Source organism: Eublepharis macularius, chromosome 17, assembly GCF_028583425.1.
Source record: "Eublepharis macularius isolate TG4126 chromosome 17, MPM_Emac_v1.0, whole genome shotgun sequence".
NCBI classification, from domain to species: Eukaryota; Metazoa; Chordata; class Lepidosauria; order Squamata; family Eublepharidae; genus Eublepharis; species Eublepharis macularius.
The window spans coordinates 8,185,101-8,205,486 of record NC_072806.1 but is presented as its reverse complement, the minus strand read 5'-3'; the positions used below and the strand labels follow the sequence as shown (position 1 = coordinate 8,205,486).

General features: G+C 45.1%; 1 protein-coding gene across 6 annotated transcripts in view; it reads left to right on the top strand.

Moving 5' to 3' along the window:
- NADK (NAD kinase) overlaps positions 1 to 18,637 on the top strand; it is a 49,169-nt gene extending 30,532 nt beyond the window's left edge. For all 6 annotated transcript variants that reach the window (XM_055001263.1, XM_055001261.1, XM_055001262.1 and 3 more), the window contains 9 exons: positions 1,184 to 1,313; positions 2,944 to 3,052; positions 3,990 to 4,075; positions 4,782 to 4,884; positions 6,762 to 6,916; positions 7,887 to 7,986; positions 9,301 to 9,458; positions 10,306 to 10,388; positions 13,141 to 18,637. In XM_055001263.1, the coding sequence (XP_054857238.1) occupies positions 1,184 to 1,313; positions 2,944 to 3,052; positions 3,990 to 4,075; positions 4,782 to 4,884; positions 6,762 to 6,916; positions 7,887 to 7,986; positions 9,301 to 9,458; positions 10,306 to 10,388; positions 13,141 to 13,291 (1,075 nt within the window). In that variant the 3' untranslated portion in view covers positions 13,292 to 18,637. The remainder of the gene's footprint in view (positions 1 to 1,183; positions 1,314 to 2,943; positions 3,053 to 3,989; positions 4,076 to 4,781; positions 4,885 to 6,761; positions 6,917 to 7,886; positions 7,987 to 9,300; positions 9,459 to 10,305; positions 10,389 to 13,140) is intronic.
- The last annotated feature ends 1,749 nt before the right edge of the window (positions 18,638 to 20,386 follow it).

Here is a 20,386-nt window from a genome sequence, read left to right as displayed (position 1 = left end):
TAGACTTCATTGCATAATATTTCAGAGTTTCTTTGTACAATAATGCACATGTCTTAGTGCAAAGAATTTGCTTTCTGGGGTTATGCTTTTGGCTTTCGAGCAGAGTCAAGTAGTTAAACTTTTGCGGGAATGTACTGCTTCAGGCTGTGGACAATTACCTGTTTGAATTTTCATGGATCAAACTCCTTGCAAATAGAAAATCAGCATGTCATGGAAAAAGAGGAGAGATTGACCGCTTGTCCTCAGTCATTGAATTCTGTATGTGCAGGAGGGAACTGTCTTTTTAAAAGACACGCAATGAACCACCTGGTAATTCTTAGAATTTATACAGCCCAAATGGGGACCCCTCCCCTTAATAACTTCTACATGACATCGGTGCCTGGCTGCATCTTGAATTAATGCAATCCAGGAAAAGCTTTATTAATTCCACTGAATGCACACACTCATCTATCCGCTTGTCTGAGAGGTGTTAGGGTGCATACTAGCATATACATTTTCAGCAATGAGTTTGCTATAGAAACACACTTGGTGCATTTGCGACATGTTTTTAGATTTTCTCTGCAGGATCCGGTTGGAGGCAAGGGTGGGAGGAATGCCTGTTTACCACATTGAAAAGAAGTTCCCTTTGCACAGCACTGATTGGCTTGCCTTTGAGTCATAACACTAAACCACCAACAACCCTCATTGGAGTGGATTGCAAAGTGGAAAAACAAGAGGGAAGAAACAAGTTAATAGTGAAATAAAGAAGTGGCGTCATGTAGGGTTTGGCTGTGGTCAAGGTGTAACTGTGGTTCACTCCTGTCCCAGGGCCAGAAATCTCAGGTGACTTTAGACAACCTACCTCAAAGACTTGTTGCGAGCAGCTGCCGCTCCCATGCCTGCTACCTTGAGTTCTTTGGAAGAAAGATGGGGATATAAATGGAACATAGTGAGTGAGTGAAAGCTCCAAGAATGTATTTAATTGGATAGCCATGCAGACGCTTTGAAAGTGAAAGAGAGAACAGTGGGCAGACTGCCTTGTTGTGTGAGTTTAAGGCAGCAGTCACTGTTTGTGATGGAACCAGGTACGTGTGTCTGTGCAGAAGCGAAGACAAGGAGAAGCAAAGCAACACACACCACATCTGCTCCTCTTCCTCTGAATGTCCCAAAACAGCAACTAGACTTTTCTGATTTGTATTTGCAGGCACATTCAGGACCCAGCAAGCCAGCGGTTGACGTGGAACAAACCTCCCAAGAGCGTCCTTGTTATCAAAAAAATCCGCGATGCTAGTCTCCTACAGCCCTTTAAAGATCTCTGCATCTATCTCTCAGAGGTAGGTTGAACTAATTTGCCGTTACAATCTAAAACCTCAGGTACCCTGAGAACCTGGGCTTTCATTTGAGATGATGATGATGATAAAAGATTCTAGCCCTTATGAATGCAAAGCTGTCCTTGAATTTTGAAAACTGCCACATTTTTATCCCGTTCTTCGAAGAACGCATTCATGGGCAGCATACACGGTTCTCACCACCTGTTCACCCTCACAACACCCATTTGAGACCGATAAAGTTGAGACTGATGGGTGTGATTAGGATTGTTTGCTTTTGAAACAAAACAAAAACCAGCCTTAGTTAGCAGCCCCCACATGACTTCTTGAAAATTGGGGAAGTGGCACAAGCCTAGAGAAAGGGGTGTTTTGACTCTTTCCTGCTTTGACTTTTCCATGTTGTAAATGGCCCCTTCCCCTGAAATTAGCTCTGGGAAGAGGTGGCAGGTGTAAGCATCTCCACCTCCCCCCACCCCCAGTTAATTCCAGATTCAACTCCCTTCTGCCCCAGCTCCCCAGCTGTATTGGGGGGATAATAACATTGACTTTGTTCACCACTCTGTATAGGTGCTAATCTGTCCAGGAGAGTGGTATACAAATGAACAGTTATTATTATTGTTATTATAACTTACATTAGAGAAATGGCAAAGGAAGACAGGGTTAAACCACCCCCTCCCCACGCACACTTCCTTATTCTTCAAAGCAGGCATTTGGGGATGCTAATTAGTTCTTTTAAAAAAAAAAAAAACAGGAGATCCTAATCAGAGATTTTGAGTGTACTGTCTAGTTCAGTTCTCATAAAACCACAGAGCTTATTGCTCCACAAAGAAGCACATGGGGCTGGTCAAACTGGTTTTACCTTTGTGGTAGCGCCCGTGCTTCAGCGCCCTGGGAAAACCAGGCAGTTGGTGTGTTCTTCAGGACGTTTCTCTTCACAGGGCTCGCTTGATTTATTTAGTTTTATATGTATATCTTGCCTTTCATCCCCCATGGAACTCAAGGCAACATTCAGAGGGATCCCAGCCTGTCTGCCATCCAGCCACTGACTAGACCGCAGCCCTGTGTCATTTCAGCAAGCTTGCCCTATCACACCCTGTCCAGAAGGCCCATTATGTTCTGTAGGGGAGACACTGTTTTCTGCCCTTGTTTGTGCCTTTTGGAGATGCCTTGTGAAAGGTCTGTTAGAGAATGCAAGATTTGTAGCTACTCCCCCCCCCCCCGAGACTTTAGAATGTAAACCTCTGTCTTTAAATCGGTGCAGCGGCATTTATGAATTCATCATGCAGTGGGCGGAGTATTGCAGGGCAGGCAAGCAGGAAGTGTTGAGAATAGGGTTGATGCTAGCAAGGGATGGCTACAGGTAATGTGTGGGCACTTGAACACAGAATAGCTTCCTTTCCCTCCGTCCCCAATTTTGTTGCTTTTTTGGAGAAACGTTGAGCAATATTGATACTATATCTCAATTAAAAGTGGGTGAGACTACAGGGAGGACGGGGGAGAAGGCCGGGCAGACACAGTTGGGCTATTGTGGGGGATGTATCACTGTTGGTCAGACACCCCTATTTTTAAGTGGCTAGGCCATTTCTCATTCAGGAACGTATTTTAATTGGTTCGCTCCCTTTGCATCTCTTATTAGGTGAACAGCATGATCGTTTACGTTGAGAAAAAGGTGCTAGAAGACCCAGCCATTGCAAACGATGACAGTTTTGGACCAGTGAAGAAAAAGTTTTGCACCTTCAGTGAAGGTAGTTATTGTATTGTTTGGACCAACGGCCTCCTCAATTGCAAATATATAGGTACTGGTGGCAGTAGTTCAGTAGTGAGAGGAAGGCGTTCTGTATATGCTTGGAAGTATTCGCCACAGCTGGGTGCTTAAGAAAAATGTTCCATAATGCTAGAACTTGGGGACACCAGCAAAGTTGATGGCCAGTAGATTCAGGACAGACCCCCCCCCCAAAAGCCCCATGTGTTTTCTTCACTTACAGTATGTAAGTTGCTCATGGGACCCACTGCCCCAAGCCATAGAATCATAGAGTTTGGAGGGACCTCCAGGGTCATCTAGTCCAACCCCCTCACAATATAAAAAATTCACAACTACCTCCTCCCCCCAAACACACCCCTAGTGACCCCTGCTTCATGCCCAGAAGATGGCAAAACACTGTCAGGATCCCTAGCCAAATTGGCCCGGGGAAAATTGCTTCCTGACTCCAAAGTGGCGATAGGCATCACCCTGGGTGTGTAAGAAGGGGCCACGAGAACTAAACCCTTCCAGCCCTCCCCCTCGTGATCTGCCCAGGTTCACAGAAGCAGCATTGCTGTCAGATGACCATCTAGCTTCTGCTTAAAAACGTCCAAAGAAGGAGAGCCCACCACCTCCCGAGGAAGCCTGGGCACTAGCTTAGGTCCAAACTATAGGCTATATCTTCCATGCAATCAACTTGGGGGGACGCATCAGGATGCCAGCAGCAAGTTCCCTGCGGAAACTCAATTTAGAAGTGCCTCGGGGACCCGATTCAGATGGAGACTGTGGTGCAGAGGGGGATTGGGGCTCCTTCCTCTGTCCATGTCATTTTCCCAAAATGGCCCCATTCTCCACACACACACAAACCCTTTGCCGTTTTCAGTACTGTATTTCTGGCGCTTCAATAAGACTTCTTTTCTTTTAAACTTTTTTTATTCTAGACTATGATGATATCTCCAACCAGATAGATTTCATCATCTGCCTGGGAGGCGATGGGACTTTGCTCTATGCTTCTTCGCTCTTTCCGGTGAGTTGAGAGTCACCTCCCTTTTCTCACCTGGGCCCATTCCATTTGGTAGTTCGTTTTTTAATCTATTTACAAACACATCCTGCTCTTTTTCTACAAAAAAACCCTGCAGAAACGTACAAAAAACACATAACAAAATGATACAGTTATCACAGCAGTGGCAACATCCAAACCACAGAAAAGAACAATGGTGTAAAGACAATAATAGCTCACTGTCTGCTGTCCTCAGATGGCCTCTGCTGTAGGAGGCCTTTCTACATTTCAGCCTCCAGGGCAGCTTGCAACAAATAGTTAAAAACAATTCAACTTGATAAATCAGAACAGGATCAAAGCACAACCCGAGCAGTTCCACTAAAAGTAAATCATAGCCCTGGATCAGATCGGATCAGATCGGGAAAATGAAAAATGTTTAATTAACACCTAAAAGGTAACAGCGTAGGCGTCTGGTGCCTATGCTTAGAGTTGGGGGGTGTTACACAATCTGATTGCCATGTCAAAGGAACATCCTGTTTCCAGAAGCCGCCCTTCTCCTCCTCTAGAGAGGCGGAAACCATCATTTGAAGCTGCGGTCTACACAGTCAGCCCATCTGGTTCAACATGGTCTGACGCTGGGATTTCTGGTGGAGAGCGGGCTTTTGCTTGCATGCTGCTCGTATGGCATTTCCACCCTACCTGACCATTGTCATTGTCATCTTCTTGCGGACAGGGCAGTGTGCCTCCGGTTATGGCTTTCCACCTGGGATCACTTGGATTTCTTACCCCGTTCAATTTCGAAAACTTCCAGTCTCAGGTCACTCAGGTTATAGAAGGTAAGCACTTCGGCCGATCTCGTGAAGGTGTAGCTCAACGATTTAAAGGAAAAGGAGCTGATGTTGTGTGAATTCCACTCCCCAGACTGTGGACCAGCGGTATATCCTGAGTTTCAGAAGTTAAATGTTGTGCTCTCTCCTCTTTCCCCCCCCCCACTGCCCAGAATGGGGGGGGTGTCTGTGTTCATTATAGTGAATATATTGGTGAGTTACAACACTGACCTATCATGAGGGAAACATGCAAGAAGGCAGGGGGTGTAGCATGGAATCCCACAGACCGATCCTGCTGCAAGGGTCAGGTGAAGAACCAGCATTGCTTTACACAGCATTGCACTGGAGCACTCTCTCTGTTGCTTATCTTCAGTATATGTATAACCGTTGTATTACAAGCCAGACTCCTTATTCTAGATGGTAGCAGTGGTGGCTGCTTACCGTTACTCTCTTCTGAGGGAAAGCAGCTTTGAACTATTCTCCTTCCTTGCTGGGTGCATCTTGATGTCGGTAGCTTACGATTTTATGATCCAGAAAGCCCCCCTGATTTGATGCCTCGTTTTGCTTCCCAGCTCATTTTTAAATTAAATCCACCTAGTAGTTAGGCAGGAATTTTATCATCTTGTTCCGTTTATCTGTCCTGCAGTCGAAGTCCTTAGAGCTTTGGATCAGGTTTTTGCAATAGGGTGGAGTTTTGTAAATAAAATAGCTGCTGGAGCAATAAGTCTTAGGCTGGCAACTTTTCTAGGAGTTCTGTTTCTGATAAAGAACAGGCAAGATCTTTACTTGGGCCTACTGTTCCAAGATACCCTGACCTGGATAGCCCAGGTGAGCCTGATCTCATCAGATCTCCGATGTTAAGCAGGGTCGGCTTTATTTAGTAATTGGATGGGAGACCTCCAAGCAAGATCAGGGTTACAGAGGCAGGCAGTGGAAAACCACCTGTTAGTCTCTAGCCTTGGAAACCCTACTAGGGATCGCTGTAAGTCAGCAATGACTTCACGTCACTCTCCACCACCAGCACCACCACTGTTCCAAGATACCCAGTGATGCTCAAGAAAGAGTGGTTAAAAATAAAACAGTGAGTTGCAGTAGACCTTCTCAGCCCCCCTTCCCCACATTATCTGATGCTGTACTTATTCATTGTCATTGCCCTGTCCCAATCTCCCCGCGGAGCTGCACCAGACCAGCTGTAGGAGTCCTACATGTGACCCTCACACTGTTTCCATGTATGATTCCACAGATGATCATTCAGTGAGCATCAGTTACAAGTTAGCGCTGCCCTGTTTTGGCCGTCACAGTTAAGAATGGAACTTGGGCGCTTCCATCTCTGTTGCATTTTTATCCTGTCCTTTCCCAAGAAGCTCAGAGTGGCAGTTTTTTTATTCTCTTCTCTTCTGTTTTATCCTTGTGAGGTTATGGGAGAGTAATTGCCTAGTATCACCCAGTGAAGTTCATGAATGGGCAGGGATTTGAACCCCGAGCTCTGAAGCTATTTATCTGTTACAATTTTTTTATCTTGCCTGTCCATTGGAGAGCTTAGAGTGGCATGTATAGGGCTCTTCCCTCATTTTAGCTGCACAACAACACTGTGAGGTAGGTTAAGCTGGGGAGGGGTGAGGCTTGGGGAGTGACTAGCTACTTGACCCAAATCTTGCTCTTCTACTACAGTCCATCATGGCTTCCCACCTGAAACCAATTTGAGTCTAGGAACCTGTCTGAGTCTAGCAACCTGTTTAATTCCCGAGGCAAATATGACCAACTTTGCCTCGATGGCAGAACGTTGAACTAAATGAATCTTTGATCCGATCTCACAGAGGTAATTCTTAGGTTTCTTTTTACTTAAAAAAAGATGCCACTTCAGTATATCCCCTCCCCGTTCTTAGGCAATGCGGCACTTGTTCTCCGAAGCAGGCTCAAAGTGAAAGTTGTCAAGGAACACCGAGAAAAGAAAACCATGATCCAGAATGGGATTGAAGAAAACGGAGTAATGTCTCCAAGTCTAGAGAAGGAAATGTTCAAACAAGTCATGCAATATCAGGTTAGTGTCTTAGAAGTTTCAGTCTTGGGTTTGCTTCCTCTCCAAATAACAAAACCCGGAGCTCATATGAAAGGGTTGGGGGAGAGGAGGGAGGGTAAGATCTGAGTTTCAAAAACTGAGAAGTGGTGATATGGTTGGAATGTTGGACTTGGGAGGGGAGAGCTAAGATCGATTAATTGGTCTAGAAAATAGATACCTGTCACTTTTTTTTTAAATCCTGTCCTTTCTTTCTAGAGTTCAAAATAGCATACCTTTTATCCTCAGCAATAACACTGGGAGGCAGCTTAGGCTGAGAGAGAGAGAAGGAACTATCTTAAGGTCGTTCAGTGAGGTTCATGACTGACTGGAGATTTGAGCATCTGACACTCCAGACCTCACTCGTCCCTGGCTCTCAGATTCTCCACTCACCCACTAAACTTCCTGGAGGATTTGAGTCCAGTGGTACCTTAGAGACCAACAAGATGGTCAGGGTATAAGCTTTTGAGACTCAAAGCTCCCTTCTTCAAATACCTTCTTCAGCTATCTGAAGAAGGGAGCTTTGGCTCTCAGAAGCTTATACCGTGATCTAAATCCGAAATGAATAAACTTTTGTCCTGTTTCTCAGATTATATTCTCTTCCACCTATGTTTTATTATTCTTTAGGAATGGATGTTATTCTGATGCATCTTTTCCTGGTTTTTTTTCCCCCACTGATTTGTGTTTTTATGTTAAAAAAAAATCAGTAAAGTGCCTGTGAAAAATGAAAAGAAAATTTGGCGTTCATTTAAAACGTGTATTGGCATCTCTGTAAGCCACCTTGAAGACTGACAGTTAAAAAGCAGGGTTTTCAAAAATAATCGATCTGCTCAAAAGCAGTTTACAAGTTACTAAAAAGTCCAGTTCACAGACCTCAAGAGTTGGAGACAGCTGTGTCTAAATATTTCACTGCTGCGTAAATTTATTGACTGTGGAATATATTTGCCATTGGCAGGTCCTGAATGAAGTTGTAGTAGATCGGGGCCCTTCATCGTATCTTTCCAACGTGGATGTCTTTCTAGACGGGCATCTGATCACCACAGTGCAAGGAGACGGTGAGTCTGTTGCTACTTGCTGCAAAAGCAGACGTGCCATCTGGATTTGGGACGGAACTGGGAGATCCGTGGCTTGCTTGTGAAGAAATTTTATTGGCTTACCAATATTATTGGCTTGCCTTCAAGTGCCTGTGGAACAGAGGCACTCATGGTCTTGGAAACATTTTGGTCATCTTGGATTTATTTAACATTAGCAATCAAATAGCATTTAAGAGTGTGCCAAGCGCTCTTATGTCCTAGTAAGTTAGGCCCTATTTATTATCCTTGGATTGCAGCTGGGGGGGGGGAGTGTGACTTTGACTTACCTGCTCACTAGGTAAGTTCATGGCAGAGGCAAGGTTCAAACTGGGGACGTTGAGGTTCATGTTACAGTATTTTAGTCACTCTGTTCTACTATCACTCTTTAATATTTCTGTTTGGGTTGTTTTACCTGTGAACCTTGGTTTCTTTTGGCTTTGTGTGTGGAACAGATGAAGCTTCCTTACACTGTCAGGCTATTTGTCCATCTAGCTTAGCACTATGTGCCTTGAAGGGCAGTATTGCTCTGGGATCTAGAGCAGAGAGAGACAGAGTCTTTCCCAACTACTGCCACCTAATAAGCTTTGACGAGATGCCAGAGAATGAGCCCCGAATGCAGACCATTAGCTGTACCACCGTATGAATAACCCCTGAGCCTATATAGTTCACATGCACACTTCTGAGCAGCAAATCCACCCATGTGGCCTTGAACAAGTTTCCCTCTTTCATCCTTGGCACCACTGAAAGTCAGCCCCTCGACACACGCATCTGTATAATGGGGTAGCAACAGCCCTGCCTTATAGGGGTGTTATTGTCAGGTAAGCCTGCAACTCATTAAACTTAATTCCACCCACCATCTTTGAATTGCAGCCTTCCAGGGGTTTGACGCACATGCACAAACACACACACACACACACACCTGCCAGTTTTGTAGGTCTTGGCAGCAGCAAAAAAATTAAGCTCATGAAACAGTTGGCGTGGAGGCCATAGCTCAGTGGTAGAGCATCTTTTTGCGTGCCAAAGTCCCAGGTTCATCTCCAGTTTAAAAGATGAAGTAGTGGGCAATGTGAAAGACCCTGCAAAGCTGCTGCCAGTCTGAGAAGACAATACTGACCTTGATAGGCCCAAAGGCCTAACTCAGTATAAAGCAGTTTCAGGTGTTCACGGTTGGTGGGCTGCATTGACTTGGTGGCATCACCAGATCTGTAGGAAAGGGAATAGTTTCGTCAGGTTGATCCCGAAGAACTGGAGAGGCTGCAAATGCCAACAGCTGTTTGTTTTGTTCCTCGGCATCAGGAGTCATCGTCTCCACCCCGACTGGTAGCACAGCCTATGCGGCCGCGGCAGGAGCCTCGATGATCCATCCGAACGTTCCAGCGATCATGATCACCCCCATCTGCCCACATTCACTTTCCTTCCGGCCCATCGTGGTTCCAGCTGGAGTCGAACTGAAGGTTTGTTCTCAATTGCCTTCCCTGAGGGGAAAAAAGTACACATGTACAAACCTAAGCTGGGTGTTAAATAACTGAACAAAGCATCTCATGTATTGTCCCCAAACGTACTTCAATCCCAGCGAAAGATCATGTTCCATTGGAACAATTAGCAGCTCTGTCTGAAAAGAAGTGATGAAAGGCTCCAGTCGGCCACCTGGTCTTCTTGGAGGGCTGTTTTGAGAACCCCCCTAAGCCTGAGAACTCTGCTACCACAAGAAGCTGCTTTTTAAAGGCCGTTTTTGTCTAGGCTAGCAACTGGGGGGCCAGGTAGCAGCAGCACCCCCATCCCTGAGGCCAGGTGTGTCCCAAAAGCCTCCAGTTGCTGCCTTTGGCTTTGAATGCAGAGATTCTTGGCTTTGTCCACATTTCCAGTGTTTAGGAAAAGACATCATATAGTATGCACTTCTGTTTAGGAAACATCTAAACAGAAACTTACCCGGTTTGATTTAATTGGCTTTTTCTCCTCATGGATTTAAATTATTGATTTGATTCAAAACAGTCCACCCTGCACAAAACTGCATTTGTTTTTCTTTCTCTTTATCATCATTTAAGAAGAAGGCAACAGGATATGCAGAAGTGATCGTTAAAAAATATCCCAAGTTGTCAGTCTCCATTTAAGAGTACAAGACAGCTTTATGGGTAAATTTTAATTTGTGTAATTCTGGTTGCTTTGGAATTGTGTATTGTTGTGTCCATTGTACACCAGTAACAATTTTTGTCAAAATGGAAACTCCTTGAATAGCTGCCCTCTTCACTGCTCTACAGCACCCACCTTTTACAGGCTAAAAGATCTTTTATCTTTCCACAGATCATGTTGTCTCCAGATGCCAGGAACACTGCGTGGGTTTCATTCGATGGACGGAAGAGGCAGGAAATCTGCCACGGCGACAGGTAATGCTGTGCTGCTTCTGAATGCTGGAGAGCAGCCAGGGTAGTTTGCTGATGCACTAATGTCTCCCTCAGCAAACATCTGCTTCAGCCAGTTCCTAATGTTTTCCCTCGCTCCCCCAGTGTTCTGTCACGCTTTAGTATAGTGATACTCGGTGGCTTAGGAGCTGCATATGGCTCTTTGATGTGCCCCCTGTGGCTCTTCTAAGCACTAGACATGGGCACGAATCGAAATACGAAGCAATTTTTGTGACAAATTGGGCCGTTTCATGTGTTGCGAAACCGCGTTTTGTGGGGCTGCAGTTTTCATGAAATTCATGACTTTTTGGCCCATTTCATTAGATTCGTGAATGATTCATAAATTCAGACCGGCTGGCGCCGATCCATTGATTCCCTAAGCAACAGTGGGTCCAGACCTTTTGTTGCCATTGGAAACCCCAATCATAGGCCACTAACCCTTGATAGGCAGCTTTCCTAGCCAACTGGAGAGCTTCCATTCTGCCCTATACAGCAAGGAGCAGTTAATCACCTAAGCAACCAAGGAGGTGGGCCTTCTGTAGTCCTGGGCACACCAATCTCAGACCTCCAAACCCTGTTAGGCAGGTCTGTCAGCCAGCCACAGACCTCCTGTTCTGCTCGATGTCAGCGTTTGTTGTAAAAGGCACCTCCTCTGCCTTGTGCTTTTCAGTCCCAGTAGACAGAGGGAGAGGGAGGACCTGTTGCTGGGACTGGAGTGAGAGAGAGTGTGGAATTGTGCTTTTGACTGTTGCTGCTTTAAAAGAGACTAAAAGAAGCCTCTTCTTCCCAGCTATTGGCCTTGCTGTGGGAAGGTTTTTGAGTGAGGGTGCCTTTTTTCCTCTACCCCACCTCACCCTAGTCTCAGGCCTTTGCCTGGCTCTGGGCCCTAGGCCTCCCTTTTTTTTTATTTGCTTGTCTTTGTTTCTTCTCAGTTCTTTCTCTGCTCTTTTGAGGGCTCACACTCTTGCTGTTTCCTTTAGTTATGGTTTGGGGCCTATCCCCCCAAGCCTAGTCTCAGGGCCACTACCTGGCTCTGGGGCCCAGCTTTGTGGGTTCTGGTCAATGTTTTCCAAGCTTGGCCAAATTGGGAGGGTGGGTGGAAGAGAGCTTGCTGAAGTCTCCCTGCGAGTTTGGCATCTCTGAAGGGACCCGTTGAAGTGCCCCGGGTTCTGATGAATCACGAAACTAACAAATCGTTTTGCGAAACGGATCAATTTCTTGGAAGTTCGTGGTTCATGATTCATGGAATGCGATGAAATGCAAAACACTTGTTTCGTGTTTTTCCCGTTTCGTGCCCATCTCTACTAAGCACCTGCCACACGTTTCAGGAAAGCGGGCAAAGCCCTTGCTCGGCAGGGCTTGGGTTAGGCAGTTGATTCCCACCTTGAAGCAGCCATCACCAGAGGAACGGGTAAACTGCCCGTCTCCCTGAGGTGCAGGCTTCATGTCAGGGATGGAAGCTCTAATGGTTGAAGGTAATTGCGAATGTGACTTTCAGTGAGCTGCAAGTTGAGTTACCACTCCTTTAGCATGACCAAGAAATGGAACAGGGAATGGGGATGAGCAGGCTTGGAGAGGGGGCAAGAAATGGGTGGGGAATAACTCTCCGTGCCACTCTTCCTTGCTGCCTCATTTTTTACTGTGGCAAGCTAAAAGATGGGATCAGGGGTGTATATTCTTTGGGGTGTATATTGTGCATTGGGTGAATACAGGGCATTGAGTGTATCCTGTGGAGGTGGAGTGGGGTTGGCAGAAAGGCCTGTAAGTCCCAATCCCTGTCATTTGACTGACTTTGAGCATCTCCATTCCACTTCTCAACTTTTCTCTGACCTAACTGAGAAATGGAATCCAGCTCCTGCAAATGGAGATGGGTTATATTCTTCAAAGCTTCCACTGACTGCAGCGGGATGGTGTATGAGGCTGTCAGTAGGCAGATTTGCCCTCTGGCGCTGTTGTGGCAGCCTCCATTGAGTGGGGTCTCTGTGCTTTTTGCATTGTTTCCACCATTAGTTCTTATAGGTTGCTCTTTGCCCCCATGCACTGCGACAGTGGGCACTTTCGTTGCTAGTACCTGTGCTTCATGTACATGATTTAACTCTTAAAACAATACTGCAAGGCAGTTGGGTGTAGTGCTTAAGAGCGGTGGGACTCTAATCTGGAGAACCGGGTTTGAGTCCTCACTCCTCTACTTGAAGCCAGCTGGGTGACCTTGGGTCAATCACAGTTCTTTCAGAGCTCTCTCTGCCCTACCCACCTTTCAGGGTGTTTGTTGTGGGGATAATAATAACATACTTTGTAAACCACTCTGAGTGGGCGTTAAGTTGTCCTGCAGGGCAGTATATAAATCAAATTTTATTATGATGTTATTAAAGGTAAAGGTAGTCCCCTGTGCAAGCACTGAGTCTTTACTAACCCAGGGGGGGATGTCGCATCACGACATTTTCTTGGCAGACTTTTTACGGGGTGGGTTGCCATTGCCTTCCCCGGTCATCTACACATGTTGTATTAATTACACTCCACAATAACCAGGGTACGGTCTGACGGTGCCATCCTAAGCAAAGTTAACGCCCTTCGGAACCCAGTGCTTTCAATACACTGAGAATGGCGTGACTCGGATTAGCGTGGCACTGTGAGTGGCTTACCTAAGGCTGTCTGGACAGCTTATGCTGGAGCAGCTTAGGGGTGTAGCACTCCCCCACTGGAGCCATGCTAACAGGTGCCCTTGTGTTTCTTTCAGTATCAACATCACTACCTCTTGCTACCCTCTCCCTTCAATCTGTTTCCAAGACCCCGTCAGTGACTGGTTCGAAAGCCTAGCGGAATGTTTGCACTGGAACGTTCGGAAGAAGCAAAATAACTTCACTGTTGATGAGGAAGAAGAATTTTAAGCCTTGGCGCTAGTGGACACTCGTGGGGGAGCCATCAAGTGGCAGTTCCCCCGTGCTGTACAAAGTGTATTTTTAAGCCCGTAGCTACATGGGAGTAGACCAATATAATATAAATATATATATTTACATATATATATATTTAAGACGGCGATGTACCTCATATCAGTCTGTTCTGCTGATGACCAGATACCATGTTTCCTGTCTGTTGGGAGGGCATTGCGGCAAGATTAGAAAGCAGAGGGAAGTGCTTCTAGTCAGGCAGATAAGAGTTCTTTGTTTGTTTGTCAATGTGCCGTGTGTGTTTTGAATAACTTGTTTTCTAAGTGAGGACTTTGGAGGAAGCCTCGTTAAAAGAAGTTCCTTGGGCTTGTATTTGCAAATCCCATAAATTCTCAGTTGGTCACAATTTTGAGGCTTCGGAAGATGTATGATCAGAATGAAGTGGCACTAAAAAGAAAGTGTTTCCTTTTGCTTGTCAAATACGTGATTCTGTGCACTTAGAAAAGATCATCCTTGTAGCAAAACAAAGAGGATAGATAGCAATACGTTGTCTGCTTTACATTTGTTTTCCTTCCTCCTCAAAGTGGAAAATGTATTCTTGGAACAGTTTTTGTTTGTTTTTATGGTCTCTGTAATTTTTTGTGGTCACCGTAATTCTTTTCTCATTGTCATCAGTGACCATAGTTCATACTAACTTCATTATACCACCTAGTAATGAATGACTGAAACAAGCAGTTCCGGAAGCTTTTTTTGGCTTCACAGAGAGAACTACTGAGCTGAACCTTCCAGGTTCTGCTCTGGCTGTGATGCACCGTTTAAAAGATTGTGACTTCTCAGGGGCTTCTCCCATTAGGTTTGAAAGACACAAAAGCATTTTTGGGACTCTAGAGATGCTGTTAGTGACACAGTAAGCTCAAATGGGGAAATGTATACAAGAGCATTTATGTGCTCTTACACAAGTCCCTCTTGTTTCAGCAGGACAGGCAAGAGAGGAAATGTTCCTGGTAAATTATGCAAAACTCATGAAACCGTCATGAGATGAACTCAGCTTGCTGTGTGGAAGAAGGCACCTGAGAAATGCTAGGATTAAACTTTTTTTTTTTTAAAAAAAAAGTTCCATGTTCTCACACTACAGTTACTGCAGTTTCCTGCTCTGGCTGGAGCAGTTTTTGCTCACGTGGATGGCTTCTCTGATGAGCTGCCCTACAAATGTCGGGAGCACTTTTAGAGGTACCACCAGGGAAAGGGAAGGGGCAGGAAGTAGATGTGGTAGAGGCTTAGAAGTTCAAGTCTGTGCATGGGGCTTCCCCTGTCCAGTCCTTCAGTTTTGAGTCCTGCCCTATGGATTTCTGCAAGAACTAGCAGGGAATGGTGACTTCCTTGTGGACCTACCTCATGCAGAGGCATTATGTCATCCTACAAGCAGCCTTGAGAGGTGTGGTCCAGGATCACAACTATTGCATAAACTATCTTGCCAACCTCCTCTTGGAGCTTTGCATGTGTGTGGCTATTCCAATGCTGCGCCTGCATTAGAGGAGAGAGCGTCTTCTGTATCTTTAAAACACTATGGGAGAAACAAGTGCACGTTTAATGCCCCAGCTGGGGGAGGCTGATCTCAGCTTAGAGATCCCCGTTAGGAGCACCAGCCTGCTTGCGTGTGGCTGTCTTCTATACCATGGCAACTTTGTACATAACCTGCTTGGGATGAGACCCCACAAAATGCCTCTCACCTCTGTAGCTGCAGTTCAGCTGATGTGTTCTCTGCTTCGCTAGAATGATGAGACCCTCAGGTGACAAAGAGCATCTCGCCAGCACGTGAGTGTCTGGTGAGAACTAGCAGGAGACATTCCGAGCGTATTTGCTCTGGTGCCTTCAGCACACCTTTTTTTAAAATTATTTTTCAAAGGTCGTCTTTGTACTTTGTTTTTAATGCTTCTGTCATGCGATGTACGTATTTTTAAAACTGTACATGGCTTTTTATGAAGATAGGTAAATGGGTACGAATGCAGGAAGTTTGTACTGCAAATAGTTTTCCTCCTCAGCTCCACAACAACGATCGGTCACCTGGCTGGGTGTACACGTAAAGGGGGATGATCGGGTCAAGTTTCAAGGTGGTGGGACGGACTTTCTAGCTTCAGATTACTGCAGGAGGGGTGACATTGTTGAGTGATACATACAGGCTGATTCCGCACATGTTGGATAATGCACTTTCAGTGCACTTTATCAATCATTTGAGGTGGATTTTTTGTCCCACACACGAAAAAATCCGTTCCAAATGATCTATAAAGAGGATTGGAAGTGCATTATCCAACGTGTGCGGAATCACTCACATTCTCTCTCGCTCTCTTTCTCTCTCAATCACTGCAAATAGATACTGACACTCTGGGGAGCAAGGTTGGCACAATGGGGCATCTGCCAAGGCAGGGCTCACTACCACCAGGGAAATTTGACATCCTCTGGGAAGCTAGGAGTTGGAGGTCTCCCCAGAGATGCCAAAGAAGACTCTGGGGAAATCTCCCATTTTGTGGGGCGCTGGATAGAGCAAAGTGTGACTCGCATGTTCTTTTTTTAGCCCATTGGATATTCATGGATCGTAGCATCAAAGAGGCCCACTCTGCCCCTCATCCAGGAGGGAGTGTGCGTGTGCATATTTGAGGACTTCTACCTCAGTTGCTGCCACCCCCTCCCAGTTTGGACCCAGCCCTGTCAGTGAAAGAGTATCCATCTTCCCTCTACGGTGTGCACATTTGAAGGGCAGGACATTTTCTTCCTTTCAGAAACTTTTATCTCCTTCCTGCATTCTGAAGTTGCACTGTCTGTCCTCCCACCCCACGACTCTGCTACCGTCTCCAGCTTCATATGTACACCAGGCCAGCAACAGTTTACATTTTTTGTTTATTATGCTTTCCCCCAACACTGACTTCTTCCCACGCCACCCTAGATCCAAACAGTAAGACACAGTTGACTTCTGTGGAGTTCTTGAGAGAAACGGACATTGTTGGCTAGGCTTGAAGCCCAGGGTGCAGATTTTTTGGATAGAAAAGAAAGAAGGGAGGAGAAAACACCACGTGCAGCTAAAGGGTCACTCGGTTGTTTGGGGGCTGTCTGAACAATGAGGAGATAACAGGGCAATGTAGTTTACCTGCTTTCCCCCCATTCAAATTGTTCTGTGAAAGTTTCTCGTCATCGTTTTCCCCTCTTGTCCTTGTCTGTTTGATTTTTGTGAAGAGCAACTCTCAACCGTAGCGTCAACTTGCACTAAAATGGCACATGTGTATTAAAGTGAGGCTTGTAAATATCTTGTGAATGTTGGTTTTGAGTTGTCTCTTTTTCTTGTTTTAATTGGTCTGTACAAGCCAAACGTGGTGAGCCCCACCCTGTGGAAGGATATTCAGTGAGCTGTTCAGATCTCTGTTTTCACTTGAATTTTATGGTATGATTGTGCGCTATCACTGTGACGGTGTTTTTAAAAAACGAATTTCTTAAACAACAGAGTATTCTCTGGTTTGGAAGAGAAGTCTTACTTCCAGAGCTGTAGAAATGGAGCTTTGCTTGATTAGAAAAACTTTTTTTTTTCTCTTAAATGCAATAATTAAGAAAAGGAACAGGGTAAACCTCTTTGTTGTTTTTTTAATTGTCTGTATGAAGTACCGTTGGTTTGAGCAGAGGGGTTAGTAGAAAAGGCAGAAAGGTGAAGAGGAAGTGAAATAAAAGGAGGTTTAGAAGATTGGGGGCGGTTAGAAGACAGCTACAAAAATTCACTTTAAAAAAATGTAACTAATAGAGAATTTTTCAGGTTGTGAAGAAATTCTGATTTTTTTTTCCTAAATAAAGATTTTATATATTGTCTTCCCTAAGGAAATTTTCCTTTATTCCTTGGTCCAGATGAAGTCACTTAAATAATACAGCCTCATTAGTCATAAACAACTTTCCTGCTGATCAAAACATCTTTCCATTTCCATTTTGGCCCGAAACTAGAGTGGTTAGAGCCTAATCCCTTTGCAAGGACAAGCATAAGAATAGCATTTCTCATCTTTTGCAGCCCGTTTTAACTGCAACTGTTGCTTCAGCTCTTTCTGAGCTGCACTTTTGCTTTAAAGCACTTCATCCAACTCTGTTCTGGTCCTCTGGATCAGGCACTAAGAGCATCTATGCTGTGGCAAAGCTTCCCCGAAGTTAACCCAAACTTACTAGTGTCCCATCCTGGAGTCATCTCCTTTTGGAAGGCTGCTTCTGGAAACACTCAGCCTGCCTCGTTGCAACCTGCAGAAACCCATCTTCCATTTTGATATTACCGAAGCAGCCGTTACTCCTTCTGTTTGGGCCATGCTCCTTTTCCTGCTGTGGGGCAGGATTAAAGCCCCCCTCCCCCTGCTTGTTACTTCAGGTAGGAGCAGAGGATGAGTGCAAAAGACTAGAAGAACTGATGGAGAAGTATTGGTAGCAAAGTTGGGTTCTCTGGGTTGCAACTCTAATTCAGTGCCGTGTCCTCAGCTAAAAGCGAATGGTGCTGTTTTGCTTCGTTGTACTTCTCCCTTCTTATTTTTGCTCTGGTCTGGTTTGCTCTGTTGGGGACTGAAGAAGCAAACTTCTGAGTTAAATAAGCAACCAGCATGGACGTGAACGACAACACTGCTTTTGGGAATCTGGATTTGAGTCTAGTGGCACTGCAGACAAGAGAGCCTGAAGAAGAGAGCTCTGCCTCTTGAAAGCTGACACCCTGCAACTCTTCTTGATCTCTAAGGCGCCACTGGATTCAAATCCTGCTGTTCTACCGCAGACCAACAGCTACTCACCAAAAACTGTCTTCTGGAAAGCCAGGACCCTTGATCTTTCAGACAAGATTTCCGTGCGTGGATTCACTTGGTTGAGGGAATAATTAGTCAGGCATCTTTTCATGTGCTAAGGACATACCACATGCCTGAAGCTTATCAGGGGCTTGTTACTTGAAAAGATGCTGCTGGAGCGACCATAAATTTGGGGTTGCGCTCTGGCCCACCTCTTCAGAGGTTGCCCTCCCATCTTGCATGCCTCCTGCCTGTGAGGCCTATCAGCCACCATCTTTCCTTACGGCACTGTGCACATGTGTTCCGTTCTCAGCGCCATAAAACATGGCTAGGGCAGAGAGGGGGAAGGGATTGGGTTTGTGTCCCTCTCTTTGAGGAGGAGAGGGTCTGGCTGATCGATTCTTACAATAAGTTACATCTTTTCATTTTACACCATCTGATGTTGAACGTGGTGGCTTCCAGGATCCTGAACTTTATAGAGCAAATGCCTAATATTTCATATTGTCAGTGCTTTGAAAACTTGTTAAATACTGCTGAGAACATAACTAGTTTCCAGATCCTTTCAATAAACCTTTTTTTTTTCCAAGCTGGTGTGATGCAGTTGTGTTTTCCCCATCCAAAAGTCATCAGAATGCTGTGACTTTTGATTGGATTCCCAAGAGTTCCAGGGACGTGTGATGGGTGGTGGTGATGGTAATAGCATGAAAACCCCCTTTGCTGGGTTATACTAAGGGCCCCACTTTCTGTATCAATGTCTAGCCAGTTTGGTATAGTGGTTAAGAGCAACGGGACTCTAATCTGGAGAACCGAGTTTGATTCTCCACTCCTCCGCTTGAAGACAGCTGGGTGACCTTGGGTCAGTCACAGCTCTCTCAGAGCTCTCTCAGCCCCACCCACCTCACAGGGTGATTGATGTGGGGATAATAATAACATACTTTGTACACAGCTCTGAGTGGGTGTTAAAAATGTCCTGAAGGGCGGTATATAAATCAAAATTATTATTATAGCCCCATGCTTCTGGAAATTCTCAGAGCACAAAGGCAACGACTGTCCCTATTATTCGGCATACTGTCTGTACGTGGAAGCTCCATTTAGCTATCAAGGTTTATTTGCCTATTCTTTCGCCACCTCAATGTGCACCCATTGCTGCTTTTGGGGTGATAGACTTCATAAGTCTATTACACATTGTGCATGGAGGTGTTTTCTTTTGCCTGTGCATTCCTCTTATGTAATGGTGGTTATGAACAACTTCATTGACAGCCCATCTTTTTCACTGACATTAAAGACAGATTTTTAAAAAATATAAAAAGCAATTCAATCAGGAGAGACCTTCCATAAACAATGTGGGAAAGACTATGGAAGTAGAAAAATAGTGCAAACAAAAAGCAGTTTAAGACATGATAGGCCACAATGAAGGTGGTTACAAAGGTAGATGTTCCAGTAACAGAGGGAGGTGGTATGTCCAATAAACAGTGCAATAGACTACATTACTATCTGTTTTAGAGGTTAAGTGCCAGCTGCTACCTTTTGCTTAAGATTTCCCAAAGCAGTGTCCAGATGAAATGGTAACACTTATACCATAAACCCAGTGTTTATGGTGAGATAACAGTCAATGCTTAGTCAGTCGTACCTGCCGAATTTTTCCATATGGAAGTTGCTTTGACAGAAGTTGCTTCATAAATCTTTACAGCTGTTCATTGCAGCCAGAAAACATGTTAAAGCCTCTCCTTTTTTGCTATATGTGCAGGTTTTATGGAATTGGAGGGTGATTGTGGCTCTTGACTTCATGAAGCGCACACGAGATTTTGTGCCCTTTGCTACATGTGACATGTCTGGCTGAGACCTCCGTTTTGCTCCTGAATTAAAATTGGAGATTTGCTCCAGTCTTTACAGCCTAAAAATGGCATCTCGCCCCCACCCCCCGGACCCTTGATGCCATATTTACGTCAGTCACTGTTCTAGCCTGAAAGAAGCAAGATCAGATACTGACATGAGTTAGACAACAAGTTGTGGTCCTTTTGAGGTCTGGTCATTTGTCTGCTCTTGGAACAAAGATCTAACCCTTCCCTGTGAAGAGAAACAATAGATTACCTGTCGATATTGGAAGCCAGCCTAGAGCAGCAACTCATGCAGAGATGCAGTGGTCATCCTTTGTGAGTGGGCATTTTGGCTGCTTAACTTAATCCTCATGCCATGTTGATGTGCTGGAGCCCAAAGTTTGGTGATTGCTGAATATGCTGTAGCCCTGATAGTTCCATTCCAGCTATACTTAAATCATGAAAAAAATAAACATATAAGAAGGCAGGAT